Source organism: Equus quagga, chromosome 21, assembly GCF_021613505.1.
Source record: "Equus quagga isolate Etosha38 chromosome 21, UCLA_HA_Equagga_1.0, whole genome shotgun sequence".
NCBI lineage: Eukaryota > Metazoa > Chordata > Mammalia > Perissodactyla > Equidae > Equus > Equus quagga.
In genome coordinates this window covers 34,795,332-34,810,092 of record NC_060287.1, presented here as the reverse complement: position 1 = coordinate 34,810,092, position 14,761 = coordinate 34,795,332, and the positions used below count along the sequence as shown (strand labels likewise).

Genomic DNA, 14,761 nt, shown 5'->3' with positions numbered 1-14,761 from the left:
GGTAGTGTGGGTACGGTTATTTTGAGACTGTTGTGTATATCTCATGGGATTAAAGCACAGGATGAATTATATTGGTCACTGAGAACTGGGATTGGGGGATGGAAGAAAGAAAATACAGAAGTAAGATAAGGTCGAACAGGAACCCTGCAGTCCTGACTGTGAATTGAAGTGAAAGTGTGAATTTATGATATATTTTACCTTTAAAAATAAATACATGTTTCCTAATGTGACCAACTCAGTAGCAATGAAAACCCCTAGTGCCCCGATTAGGGACTTCAAATTCCACACCCCGCTGAAAAGAACCAAAGCACCTAAAAAAATTCTAAGTCTGGAGCATAAAATATACTACGTGAGCCTAAGACATATTGTCATACAAAAGCAGGGAAAGTATGGAGAACGCTCAGGGTGGTATCAAAGAGACTCGGTAGCCGTCTGGAATAGGATCTTCCTGGCCAGAGATGGGGCCATTTGAGAATCAATACAGTAACTGCGTGGACTGAAATTAATCAAATATATAGAAATCCCGAAGTTCACAATGATACTTAAAAACAAAGCACAACACCTCAGTGATTAGCCCTCACCTTTACATGATACTAGGGAACCAGCACACTATTTCAAACATTGGTCAACAGAGGATAAGAAACTATTATTTTTATCTTTCCTATACTCAGAGTAACCAAACCTGTGAGGAAGGCAGATCCTCCGTGTGAAAGCATTCCGGTTAACAATGAGGAGGAATGACAGGGTCAGAGCATCACTATTTTGGAACTCCTCATGAGTTAATGGATCTAAGCAGTGGCCATCTTTGGCTGCCAGCATCACAGAAGGGAAACATCAGCCACTGAGTACCTCCTGACTGATGGGCACACCACCACTAGATCTGATTAAACATTTAGATCTAGCCACCAATTTAAAAGAAGGGTAGAGGAGAGTGGGACATGATAAACAACACCTCAAGGATGCAGTCAGCAACATCAGACTGTGGGAAACTCTACAGCACAAACAACTCAGTTTCTGCAACAAACAAAAGAGATGAGGGTGGGAACTTCCAGATTAAAAGAGACTACTAGAGGGGCGGGCCTGGTGGCTCAGCGGTTAAGTGTGCGTGTTCTGCTTCGGTGGCCTGGGGTTCGCCGGTTTGGATCCCGAGTGCGAACATGGCACTGTTTGGCAAGCCATGCTGTGGCAGGCATCCCACATATAAAGTAGAGGAGGATGGGCAGCAGATGTTAGCTCAGGGCTAATCTTCCTAAAAAAAAAAAGAAAAAGACTACTAGAAAAACTCAACAACTGAAAACAAACAACCCCATTCAAAAATGGACAAAGGATTGGGGCTGGCCCCGTGGCCGAGTGGTTAAGTTTGCGTACTCCGCTGCAGGTGGCCCAGTGTTTCGTTGGTTCGAATCCTGGGCGTGGACATGGCACTGCTCGTCAAGCCACGCTGAGGCAGCATCCCACATACCGCAACTAGAAGGACCCACAACGAAGAATATACAACTATGTACTTGGGGGCTTTGGGGAGAAAAAGGAAAAAATAAAATCTTTTAAAAAATGGACAAAGGATTTAAATAGACATTTCTCCAAGAAAATATAGGAATGGCCAATAAGCACATGAAAGCTCAACTGGTCATTAGGGAAATGCTCAAGACCACAGTGAGATACCACTTCATACCCATTAGTATGGCTACTATCAAAAAAAAAAAAAAAGAAAACAAGTGTTGACAAGGATGTGGGGAAATGGGAACCCTTATGCACTGTTGGTGGGGATGTAAAATGATACAGTCACTATGGAAAACAGTATAATGATTCCTCAAAATATAAAAAATGTATGTGGTCCAGCAATTCCACTCCTGGCTGCATATGCACAAAAGAACTGAAAGCAGGTTCTCAAAGAGATCTTTATACACTCATGTTCATAGCAGCATTCATCAGAATAGCTAAAATGTGGGGCTGGCCTGGTGGTGCAGTGGTTAGGGTTGTGTGCTCCGCTTCAGTGGCCCAGGGTTCTCTGGTTCAGATCCTGGGTGCAGACCTACACACAGCTCAACAAGCCATGCTGTGGGAGCAGCCCACATGCAAACTGGAGGAGGATTGGCACAGATGTTGGCTCAGGGCCAACCTTCCTCACTCCCCTCCAAAAAATAGCTAAAGAAGCAACAAATGTCTCTCAACAGATGAATGGATAAGCCAAATGTGGTCTATCCATACAGTGGAATGTTATTTAGCCTTAAAAAGGAAGGAAATCCTGAAGCCAGCCCCGTGGCCGAGTGGTTAACTTCACGCGCTCCGCTTTAGCGGCCCAGGGTTTTGCTGGTTCGGATCCTGGGCGTGGGCATGGCACCGCTCACCAGGCCATGCTGAGGTGGCGTCCCACATGCCACAACTAGAAGGACCCACAACTAAAATATACAACTATGTACCAGGGGGCTTTGGGGAGAAGAAGAAGGAAAGAAGAAGATTGGCAAGAGATGTTAGCTCAGGTGCCAATCTTTGAAAAAAAAGAAAAGAAAGGAAATTCTTTCACATGTTACAACATGGATGAATCTTGAGGACATTATAAGCCAGTCACAAAGAGACTAAGACTGTATTATTCCACCTAAATGAGGAACTTAAGAGCAGTCAAATGCAGAGACAGAGAGTATAGCGGTGATTTGCCAGGAGCTGGGGGAAGGGCAGGATGGGGAGTCATTGTTTGATGGGGACAGTTTCAGTTTTACAAGATGAAAAGAGTTGTGGGAATGGATGGTGGTGATGGTTGCACAGCAACCAGCAATGTCAGTGTATTCAACACACTGAACTGTGCACTTAAAAATGATTAAAATGGCGAATTTTATGTTATGTGCATTTTACCACAATAAAAAGAAAGGAAAAAAATTGGATTGTATACTTTGAAAGGGTGAATTGTATGGTATATGAATTATATCAATAAAGCTGTAAACAAATTTAAAAGAAGACTAAGAGACATTAATAAATCTCAATGTTTTGGACCTTGTTTGGATCCTGATTGAAACGAACTTTAAAAAAAAATTATAAAACAGTTGGAAAAATGTGAAACAAGCTGGATATTTGACGATATTAAGAGATTATTATTGACTTTTTTGCTAGGTGAAGTGTTGATATTGTGGTTAGGTTTTAAAAGTGATGCCATTGTCTGTTATACATACATACTAAAATATTTACAGATTAAGTTCTATGATGTCTAGGATTTGCCCCAAAAGAATCCAGGGCCAGGGAGTGGGGCGAGAGGGTGGGTGTGTGAGGGAAGCAGACGGGCGTGAGTTGTTCATCGTGAAGCCAGCTCATCAGTTCCTGAGCTTCACTCTACTATTCTCTCTACTTTGCATATTTTTAATATTTTCATAATCAAAGTTTTTCAAAGGGAAAAATTACGTATTTTATGCACAAAAAAAGAGTTGAAATAGATCAAGAAGATGGGCTAAATACACCCTTTTCATCCCTTCCTGCCGAAACCCCATGGAAATGACAGAAAACATTTTTAAAATAATAACGCGTAACCCCAGAAAGGATACCATGATTGTACCAGAAATGCCAGAGAATTTCTGGAAGATAAAAAGCAGGGGTTTTTTGGGATTGATGGAGAAACCAGACAGAGATAATCACAGCCCAGAAAAGGTGGTGGAGAGGTACCAGGGACAGGCAGGGAGACCCCGTGCTCCGCATCAACACAGGTGACCACCAGGAGCAGAGCGTCAGGCACCCATCTTCCTGTTTGACGGAAGCGAAGGTCCTCAAACTGGGGAGCACAGAAATCATCTGGGGAGATCTGAAAACTCCCTTGCCCGGCCGCACCCAGTCCCCTGAAAGCGGGGTCTCGGGGGTGGCAGCGGGCGTCCGTAGAGAGGCGTTTGTCGGGTAGCAGGCGGTGGGGGGGACAGAGGGAGAGCGCTGAGCACAGGCGAAGGATTCAGCCATCTCTCCTGCCCTCCTGCTCACCCGCGCGCACAGCATCAGACAGCCCAGCATCTCCCACGGGCAGAAAGGGGCTCCTCCCCTAGAAAGTGAACGAACCGCTTGAGAAGAAATGGGGCAGCTGGTCTAAATAGTGGCATCCGAGGTAAAGCCCCTCACAGAGTAAATTCTGGAATCTGAGAGGCACTCAGTCAAATGACCCACCTCAAAGCAAGACGTGCCAGTGAGCAAGTCCCACTGATTTACCCAGAGCCAGCCTGCCCTCCCACCTAAGAGAGGAGCCGGCCAAGGAAATGAATTTCCACACAGAAGACCCGGTAAGTAATCAGTCCAGCCCCTCATTCTTAAATACGTTCAGGCAACCCGATCTATGCGGAAAACCAGCAGCGTGAAGAGTAACAAGCAGAACGGCTGACCCCGTAGATTCAGTTAAATACCGCAGGATAGAAGATTTTGTATCCATAAAATAAGAATGTTATGAAAATGGAAAAAAAAATCAGAAAACAATCAGTGAACATTACAAGAGGGTTGCCAGCATACAAAACTCAGTGGAAGAGCCGGAAGATAAAGAAAATCTAGGGATGTTGAGGAAATCTCCCAGAAAGAAAGAGCCAGAAGACAGATGAGAAATGCATGGACACACAGACAGTGTAATGCAAAATAATTGAAAACAATCCATGGGTCATTTCCCGTAAGTCTGTCATTAAACCCATGGCCCATCACCTCTAGTTTCTCCCTGCATTCAGGATATACTCCTGCCTTCCTCCAGGGCTGTTTCATCAGGAAAACTGAGATTCCCTTTTACGCTTCCTCGTCATCCTTAGTACTGACCCACAGGAAGAGGAATGGAAACTCTAAAGATGTTTTAGAATCCCGACTGTTCCAGTTACTATGGCTGTATGACATATTACTCCACAGCTTAGTGGCTTAAAAAATGACAACATTCATTTTGTTCACAAATCTACAATTTGAGCAGGGCTTGCCAGGGATAGCTCATCTCTGCTGTTCTTGGCATCAACTAAGGTGGTTCAAAGTCTGGGGGCTGGAATTACCTGAAGTCTCACCCCTATGTCTGCAGTTGGTACTAACTGACAGCTGAGCTCTTAGAGTGTTGGCTGGAGCCACCCTACATGCAGCCTCTCCGTGTGGTGTGGGCTTCCTTACAGCATGGTGGCTGGGCTCCAAGGAGAAGAGTCGAAAGATAGAGAACCAGTCACACAGCCCCACGTCCACCTCACTCCCTTCATCAAGGCAGTACAAGGGGAGGAGCAAGACGGCACCTCTTGACAGGGAGTCTCAAGGTTCTGGAAGAGCATATAGGACCAGAAATACTGCTGTAGGAATTTTAGAAAAATACAATCTGCCACATTAACATAAGTCATTACTACTTGAGCTTGGGAGGGTATGGTCCCAAAGATCAAAATTTCTATTTCTGTACCCTGAAACTCATTTTCAAAGCCACCCAACACCAAGTCTAGGCTCTGCTCCAACTCTAGAGCATGGGCCAAAGTGAGGGGATGGACGTCAGCCTTCCATAGCTCCCAGATGGGGTGCTGCAAGTCCAGCTTACACCCAGGCTACAAGCTTATCCCTGTCAAAGGGCCGGTGTCTATCCAGACATCGTTTCCTATCTAATTTTTGGAGGCCATCTATCTTGACCTTACTATGTTGCCACACCACGATCCTACTTCCTATTTAACTCTGACCTGATACCCTCTGAGCCGTGAGTAGTCATTCTTTCCTGTGAGCATTCCACAAGATTTCATGAGCATTCCAAGGTGTAGATTTTCTCTTATTGTTTCTCTTGATTAACTAATTGAATCACACAACCACGCAAGTATCCTGGATCGTGTTCTGAATCTGTTGTCTTCGATTTTTGGCCCACCTCTGTGGTGGGTACACAGACTTGAAGCCTGAAGGAGAACTGTCCTTCACGTTACTTCCTTCTGACCCCAGCCATCGCTGCCCCAGCCACTTGCCACGCAGCAGTTCTCAACCTGCCTCCTTCCTGCTCTCTGCTGCTGAAGTACGTACTGACCCTCTGAGGATGGAGATCAAATCAAAAGACCCAACTGAACTTTCCAGATAGCAAAAACTTGCCCCTCTAAACACCAGAATCTTCCTTGTCTTAACCAGTGTGGGTGAAAAATCTTTCTGAAATGTTCTAGACAATATCCTTCTTAAACATAATACTTGGAATATACTTACCCAATTTTTCATGGTAATAAACTGTCACCATCACTGTTCTTTCTAGCTAAGTGAAGTGTTATCACAATGAGACAGAAATAAAAAGAGAAAAATACTGTAACATTTTTGCTTCTAGAAACCTAAATTCTAGAAAAGATTAATATTGTCATATTTTATCCATTTATGTACCTCTAATAGCAAATTGATTTTATGATTACAAGTGCAAAACCGACACTCTACAATTCAGATGCGCAAAAATATGTAATATTCTTTATTTTCTATAACTGTACTTCCTTATGACCCCCATTCCCACAAATTGGAGGTGGAGATAGGGAGGCACGTGGAGAAATGGACAGAAGCTTGTCTCAGTCTCTTCTAATTAAAAACAGTCCTATTTTAGGTTGCCTCTCAGACCTGCAGTTTTTTTTCCCCATCCCCATCCTCCATCTCTCAGTGGAGACAGCATCCAGGCATAAGGGAAAATGAGCACGTCCTATTGGTGGAGGAGAAAGAGGCCGCGGACCCATGCGCTGTCCTCTGGATCCTCTAGAACTAGTTCTATGGAGAGCGACTGGTCTTAACTAGTGAGATTCCCAGGACCTGTCCGTTATGTACTGAATGGGGCTGATGAAACTCATGGCCTCCTCTCGGTAAGTCAAATCTTGGTGATCTTCCCTTGCTGATGGTTGATGCCAGTGTCTTGAGATGCACCCACCCTCTGATTCCTGGCTAGACTCTATCCCCAAGCCTGTGCTATGGGATCACCTGGATCTGTAACCTTGAGGACTCCAGAGAGGGTTCCCCAGCTCTCCACACAGCTCCCCTCCACAGGCCCCATGTGTTGTGGAGCTGAAGGACGCAGTATCTTTGGCTTTTGGTCTAGACATTGCATCGAGCTGTTTCTAACTGACTGGGGCAATACCATCTCACTCTAGCTCCATGCTGACCATGGGGGCTTGTTTATGGGGTTTGAATTTCCTGGGCCATGCCAAGGCCTGAGACTTTTCCATCTGATTTCTCTCCATCTCTCTCTTTCCTCCTTGGTCCTCTCTCCCATCCCAGGGCCCCTTCCTCTTGGGCTGTCCTCTCTCATTGCACAGTGGGAGACACCCTTAACTCACATATGCCCACCTCTCCTGACAATGTTTTGACAAACTCGGTGGTCTTGGGTCTAACAGGCTTGCCTCTTGATGTATGTGTAACAAAGAGTGTTCCGTATTTAATAAAAGCTTCGTCTTTTTTCTCTACGTGCAAGGATTTCAAACCTTTTTTTCCTTGCCAAGACTTTAAAAAGTCAATATTGAGATTTAAAGCTGAACAACGATGTCTTTGTTCTGGGCTTTACCCACCCTGCACTTGTCTAAATGCAGCCCTGCCTAGTAGAACTTTCTGCGATGATGGAAATGCTCTGTCTGCACTGACCAATACTGTGGTCACCACTCACATGTAGCTATTGGGCACTTGACATATGGGTAGTGTGACTGAGGACTGAATTTTTAACTTTATTTTAATTAGTTTAAATAACGACGTGGCCAGTGGCCACTATATTGGAGCATGCAAAAGAGCGATAAACTTCATGGCACAGTGAAAAATACAGTGAAAGAAGCTGGCTTGCAAACTCTTCAGAAATATCGTTCCCAACACAATAGTTTGTCACTCTGTTAAAAAATACTTTTTGATACCAGGAATGCTATATAATGATATGGCCTGTTTCTGTTTCTGCTAGAATCTATAGATTCTATTCAAAGAATACTGAGCTCACTTAACCTGTTTTTAGAAGAAATCAAGGATGATAAAAGCAAACATTTATAGAAGAATTGGTATTGTGGTTCTCTTTAGGAGAAGGATCGAGAGCTTGAAATTAAAAACATCTACACTAATCAGATACTTAAAAATTTACATGAAAAAGAAGATTATCCAAAAGGTATGTTTCAATTATTTTTGCTCAAAATTTATTTTTAAATAACTAGTCAGATTTTCCTAATTTATGATCACCAAAACTGTGGATACTTTAAAAAGTCATTTTATCAGGCATTGAAACCCATTTTGTGATTCTTGAATAATGAAACTGTGATATGGCTGAAACAGCCAGAAAAGACTAGAAATGCTTTCCTGTCTTCTCATCTTCTGCTTGGTCCTTTCTGTCCTTACTTCAGGTGAAAGGAGAGGATAACTGTTCAGCTTCAAGCAAAATGCCTGCCAAATATTGAACTCTCTGGGTGTATCTGTTAGCCAGTGTGTGGATTTTTGAAATCAACTTTACTTATGCAAAAAAATGCACCTATTTTAGGGACCAGCCCAGTGGCATAGTGGTTAAGTTCGTGTCCTCCGCTTCAGCAGCCTGAGGTTTGCAGGTTCAGATCCCGGGTGTGGACCTGCACACCACTCAAGCCACACTGTGGTGGTGTCCCATATACAAAGTAGAGGAAGATGGGCACAGGTGTTAGCTCAGGACCAATCTTCCTCACAAAAAAAATAAAAATTAAAATATACCCATTTTCAGTGTGCAGTTCAGTGGGTTTTGACAGATGCTCATACCCATGTAACCACCACCCCCATCAGGACACAGAGCATTTCCCTCTCCCCAGGAAGTTCCCTCAGGCCCCTCTGCAGTCAGTTGCCGCCGCCCTCTGTCCTGGCCGGAGACACCCACTGATTTCCCTCCTGCCACAGCAGCTCTGTCCGCCCGTTCTAGGATTTCATTTCAGTGGCATCATACGGCATGTACTCTTTGGTTCGGCGTAATGTTTTTGAGATTCATCCATGTTGCTGCTGCTGTCACTGGTTTGTACCTTTTTATGGCTGAGTAGTATCGTTTCCTTCAAGACAGGATGTACTTATTTTTCGCCCCAAGATCTGCCAGTGTAAGATTCCGCTCAGAAGAGGTACGACAGGAATCCTCACCTGTTTTGGCAGAAGAAGTAACTAACCACGCGATTACTCTTAAAGGCAACAACCTCAAATTTCCTTGCCTTCCGTTGTTTGCTTCTGGATTATAACCCAGAATAACAGCCAGCAGAGATGATAAAATCAACCGTGGGGTCATTTCAATGGGTAATACTTCAAGGAAAGTGACCTCTAGACTTAGTGGCCATGCTCGTTGGTCATTGATAACGGAGCACTGTGACACAAGAGATGGCCGTGGCTCGCTCACAGCTGCACGGCGACAGTGTTGGGTCCTTTCAGAGAGCAGGAACAGCATGTGTGCCAACAGCCCCGACCTGGCGCCTGCCTGCTTTGTACTCCAACTCTGTGATACCCCTAACCTATGTCATCCAAAATAAGACAAAATGGGTGAGACGGTAGGGGAAAAAATGAAATTGGAAAATGTCCTACATACGTTGAAAATGTTTAGAAAATACCTAGTATACTTTGTTTCATTATTACATTGCAAACTTCAGTGTTATTTTATATTTGAAATCAACATTGCTTCCAAATGTAAAATATGTTTCTTACATATAATGTACCTGTTCTGTAGTTTCTTCAACAAAATCAGTCCAAGCAGTCAGGAAAAGTTTTTCACTTTCAAGTGTGAGACACCAGGAAACCCAAAAGTCGGAAGACAGCCCATCTTTAACAGCCAAGGTACAGCACGCTTGATTCCGGCAGCGCCTAATTAAAGATCCCTTTACAACAATGGGCTATAAAGTCACTTGTTCTTTACAAAAAAGTATTTGTCTTCATTGAATAAAATACAATTTAAAGTTATCTGTACCCAAAACCTGTTTTTGCTGCCTTTCTAAATTCTAGGGTAAAAAGACAACAGGAAGCGTTGGCCATAAAGCGAAATCAAGGGCCGTCATCCAGGCGGTTCCTCACCTTCTCAGCCAGGTGGCTCCTCACGTTCTCAGCGACCCGCCGAGCCAGGGCGACTCCAAGAGGAAACACGAAGGTAACTGTGACCACTGTTGGTCGTCTCCTTTACTCTGACTTGACTTTTTCTGAATCGTGAATTAGTCTACATGTGTCTTATCAAAGTAAACATAAAACACACACATACCACGGAAAGCAACATTACAAAAGGAACACCTGTGTCAGCAGTGGCTTAAGAAAAAGGACACCAGTGTCCCTGGAGCCCCCGGGGCCCTTCAGAACCACACCCCTCCCACCTCCACGAACCTCCCCGTCCTGCACAGGACCCAGTCAGCCCGTCCTCCCCTCACGACTCCCTGTCCTTGTGTGCCCTTAAACAGCATGTTCAGTTTCGAAAAACTGAGCAGCAAACCCCACCCAGCTGAGTGAAGGGCAGCGCTGCCCCCCGTGAAGGCTCGGCGAAGGCTTCCAGAAAGGACGAGCTGGGGAGACTGTGGCTTCAGCTTCCCTGCGTGTGCACGGGCCCCATCAGGGCGAGGTCACGCTCATCCTGGGCGTGGAGGTGGCACCTGGCAGGGCCCCTTGCAGGTCCAGGAGGGAGAGGTCGGGGGCCATGGGCCCAACCTCTCAGGGCTCCCCTCCCGCTCTCGGGAGCAGGTCAGGCGGAACACCTGTGTGGGGAAATGAGTGTCCGCAGGCAGCCCAGGCGGCTGCGCGGGGAGAGGGGCTTCCCCTTCATCAGCCACCCTCGGGATGGCCCAGGGACATTCGGGGCCTGGGAGGTGGGGCGGAGAGGGGTCTTGGTGACGCCAGCCCTTAATGCTGAAGCCTCTTGGTCTCTGACCGGTGGCCCTCTGCCCGTGGGTGCGGCTCCCATGCCAGGCTCTCGCTGCAGGTGCCTATCCCCTCTTCCTACCAGGGCTGGTTTCCCAGACCAGGTCCTCCTCTTTCTTGGTAAATGCCGTCATGACACAAGAGCACAGCCCCTACGAGCTTCTTGAGAATGGGTGCATGAAGTTTGTACACCTTCCATCTGGAAATGCCATTATTCTACCCTTATACTCGGTTAATAATTGGGTACAAAGAAAGTTCTAGGTTGGAGATCTTTTTCCTTCAGAATTTTGAAGACACCGCCCCATTGTTTTCATGTTAAATTATTGCTAATGGGAAATGTGGGTGAAACCCCACATGGATAGGCAAGCACAACCTCCGTGGAAAGAACAGTCACCAACAAACAATCCTCAAAGCTCACCCAGCACAGGTCACCTGCGTCACCCGTGTTCCCTGCAGCAGAGCAGAGAGGCCTGCTGAGAGGGCCTAGCGGGGCCACCCCTTAGATGCGGGGCCACATGGCCTTCCAATAAAGTTGAGCGAACACAAAGGTGCAGCAGAACTCGCCAGGAAAGCCCTCTGTTTGGGGCCATTTGGCGGGAGCCGAGGACAACTGCATTTTCAGTCACTCGTCTATTTAAGTTTTCCATTTGCTTTTCAGTCCATTTTGGCAATCCCTATACTGTCCTACAGTCTATGCACTCACGTGACAAATATCTTTTAAGCACACACTATCTGTCAGCCACTGTTCTGGGCACCAGGGATACAGCAGTGAAGACAAAATACCCTGCCCTGAGGTGCTTACAGTCGAGTGACAAACATTACATGAGATCAGAAGGCACGTGGTCTGTTAGGGGGTGAGGCACAGAGAAGAGGGGAAGGAGGGGGCTGAGGCAGGGCTGGTGGTGCGAAGTTGGGAAGATGGCACCTCAGCAAAGACCTGCAAGGAGGGACGAAGTGATCCACGTGGACACCTGGGGAAGGGCATTCCAGGCAAAGAATGTTCCACAGACCCCATAGCCTGGACGGGGGCTGTGCCAAGGGGAGGACTGAAGTAGGAGATGGGGGGAGGGGTGTCCCCAGATGGGGCCTGGCTTTGTAGCCATCGTAAAGACCTGGGCCTTCTCTCTGAGGGTGGTGGGGAGCCATGGAAGGTTCTGAGGAGGGAGCAGACCTACCTCCCTGGGCTGCTGCGAGGGAAGGGCGGCAGCAGGGAGACCAGGCAGGAGCCCACTGCCACAACCTGGGCGAGAGACGAAGGCACCCGGACTGCGGCTGGGAGTGGTGGAGGAGAGAAGCAGCAATTTCAGCACGTTACCAAATTTCACCATTTGCATCAAGTATCATAGGGCACAATATTAACAGTTTTTTAGAATTAACTAAACATTTTGCTGGCTTCTTTGCTCACCACTAATTCTTGAAACACACTTCTTTGTCTTGCAAGAATTCCTTTTTTATTTTCCTGGAGTATAAATGAGTAGTTTTATTTCAGAATGTGTTCATTTAAGGAAGTTTTCCAACTGTCTGCACATGCGACACTGTCCCCATTCTCCCTCACAAAGGACTGGCCACTCAGATTGTCAGTGGTGCCTTGCTGACCAGTATGGAGGTGGCCCACACAGGTTTCCTCAGGGCGCGTGCGTGTCTGCACCTGCGCGGGCCTTTCCTCTGGAGAGGGAGGGTTAGGGCAGGGCTGCCTGAGTGCTGAAGAACCGGAAAGGAGGCTCCTCTCCAAATGGGCTGTTCGTGCCACAGTGCGCCTGGAACGTCTATTCCTGTCCATTCGTGTCCGTCACCTCCCTCTTTGGAGCAGCTGCCTAGCACGCTGCAGGCTGTGCACGCGATAGGTTATTTAACCACGACTCCCTCGACAGACATTTAGGTTTCACTGTTACTAAACCATGCTGCAGTCAACATCCTTGCACCATCTTTGTGTACTTTTGTGGGGTTTGGTCCTAGAAGTGCAGTTGTTGGGTCTGAGAGTATGTTCACTTAAAATTTTGATAGATACTGCCAGATTGCCATCCAAAAAGAGCTAGACCAATTTATAACCCCCGCAGTGGGGAACACAAGTTCCATTTCCCCATATTCTCGTCAACTCGGCAAGTTATTTGCCAAGTGGGTGGGTAAAAAATATTCTCTTGTTTTCACTGGCATTACATCCAGCTAGCGATGTTGAACATCTATTGATAAGTTATTGGCAAATTTTAGTTCTTCTTTTATGAATATCACTTTTCTTTGATTTCATAATTCTCATTTATTTGGTATGTATAACATTTTCCTGTATTCTCGTGGTGACGCATTTATTTTCGTACCTTTTTTGTCATCTTAATGTGCTTGTCAGGGAGTGTAGATAAATGTGCTAAACATGCCACCTTGAAATAGAAATCCATTCATTTTAAAGACCACTAAATTGACTATTCCTCTCACATAGGTTTATCACAGGAAGAGGAACACTGGGAAGTGGAGCCACCTCTGAAGAATACTGGAAGACAAAGAGAGAACAAGGAAGATCAAGAAGAAAAAGCCACTTTAGTGAAAGAAGAACTACCACCAAAAACAATTCAGGTAACTCCTGAAAGGGAAGGCAGTCAGGAGGAAGACACAGTGAAAGAGAAGTTTAAAGGGCGTCTACACATAAGCGACACGGACGAGAGACGTGATAAACAGGCTGCCCCAAACAGCAAAACATCCTTCAGACAGAGAAAGCATTATTCCTTCACAGAAGCCATCGAAAACCTGCATCACGGGCTCCCGGCTTCGGGCGGGCCAGCCAACGCCGGCATCCTGAGATACGGTCACAGCACAAGCAGACGTCGCGGCAACGCGCAAGAGCTGAAGCTAGAACCCGCGGCTAGCGGGTATGAACCCTCCTTCGGGATCTCTTCCAGAACCAGCGCAAAGGAGACGACATTCCGAGATAAGAAAAGCAGCCTAATGGAAGAACTCTTTGGCTCAGGCTGTGTCCTAAAAGATGAGCAAACAGGTACCGGAGGGTCTGAGGAGACTTCGAGAAGTAAGAAGATGCTCCACCTCCCTCCCAGCCAGGCCTCGGCCAGCAACGCGTTTGGAGATTCTAAAGTAACTATGGTAAATTCTATGAAGTCCTCTTCACCCACAGAAGGAAAAAGAAAAATAATTATTTAAATATAATCAATATCCTAATACATTCCGGTTTGATATTCTAGTTCTTATGTGCCTTTAATCTTGTAATTTTAATGTGTCTGTGTGTGTGTGTGTGTGTGTTTCAGTAATTAAATTGACTTTGGATAACTAAGGTTTTATTGGTAATCTAATAAAAAAAATCCATTGTAGGGGCTGGCCCCGTGGCCGAGTGGTTAAGTTCGCGCACTCCGTATCAGGGGGCCCAGTGTTTCGTTAGTTCGAATCCTGGGCGCGGACATGGCACTGCTCATCAGACCACGCTGAGGCAGCGTCCCACATGCCACAACTAGAAGAACCCACAACAAAGAAGACACAACTATGTACCGGGGGGCTTTGGGGAGAAAAAGGAAAAAATAAAATCTTAAAAAAAAAAAAAAAATCCATTGTATATTGGCCAATGACATTTCAAATACGAAATTACATCTTTTTTTTCCCCACAACTGAAACATGCCCATTGTCTTTTGGAAGACTGATTTATTCTGTGGGTTTAATATTCTATGGGACTCCACAGCTTGCAAGTCTAATTTAATCAACCCAAGACATACACATCTCAGACATACAAGAATTTTAGCATCAAACTGCGCTGGAACTTAAAAACATGGAAGCAGCATTGAAAGGGAACAGTATGATCAGAAGACTCTCTTTACTTAAAAAAAAAAAAGCAGTGATTACCAAGCTTGTTTTTATGAGAATTATTTGAGTGTCTCTTATTCAGCTAAACTGGGCATCTGATATTCTACCTTTGTGATGATACTGTCCTCACGTATACCTAAGACTCAGTAGTTTTTATTTATGTTTGTTGCATACCTGTACCTTGACCTTTTTTCTGTTAATC

General features: G+C 45.6%; 1 protein-coding gene across 11 annotated transcripts in view; it reads left to right on the top strand.

The window, feature by feature from the left end:
- Positions 1-13,930, top strand: part of LOC124231409 (lebercilin-like protein) — a 50,810-nt gene extending 36,880 nt beyond the window's left edge. For all 11 annotated transcript variants that reach the window (XM_046648209.1, XM_046648207.1, XM_046648210.1 and 8 more), the window contains 4 exons: positions 7,957-8,041; positions 9,596-9,702; positions 9,868-10,009; positions 13,196-13,930. In XM_046648209.1, the coding sequence (XP_046504165.1) occupies positions 7,957-8,041; positions 9,596-9,702; positions 9,868-10,009; positions 13,196-13,908 (1,047 nt within the window). In that variant the 3' untranslated portion in view covers positions 13,909-13,930. The remainder of the gene's footprint in view (positions 1-7,956; positions 8,042-9,595; positions 9,703-9,867; positions 10,010-13,195) is intronic.
- Positions 13,931-14,761: the final 831 nt, after the last annotated feature.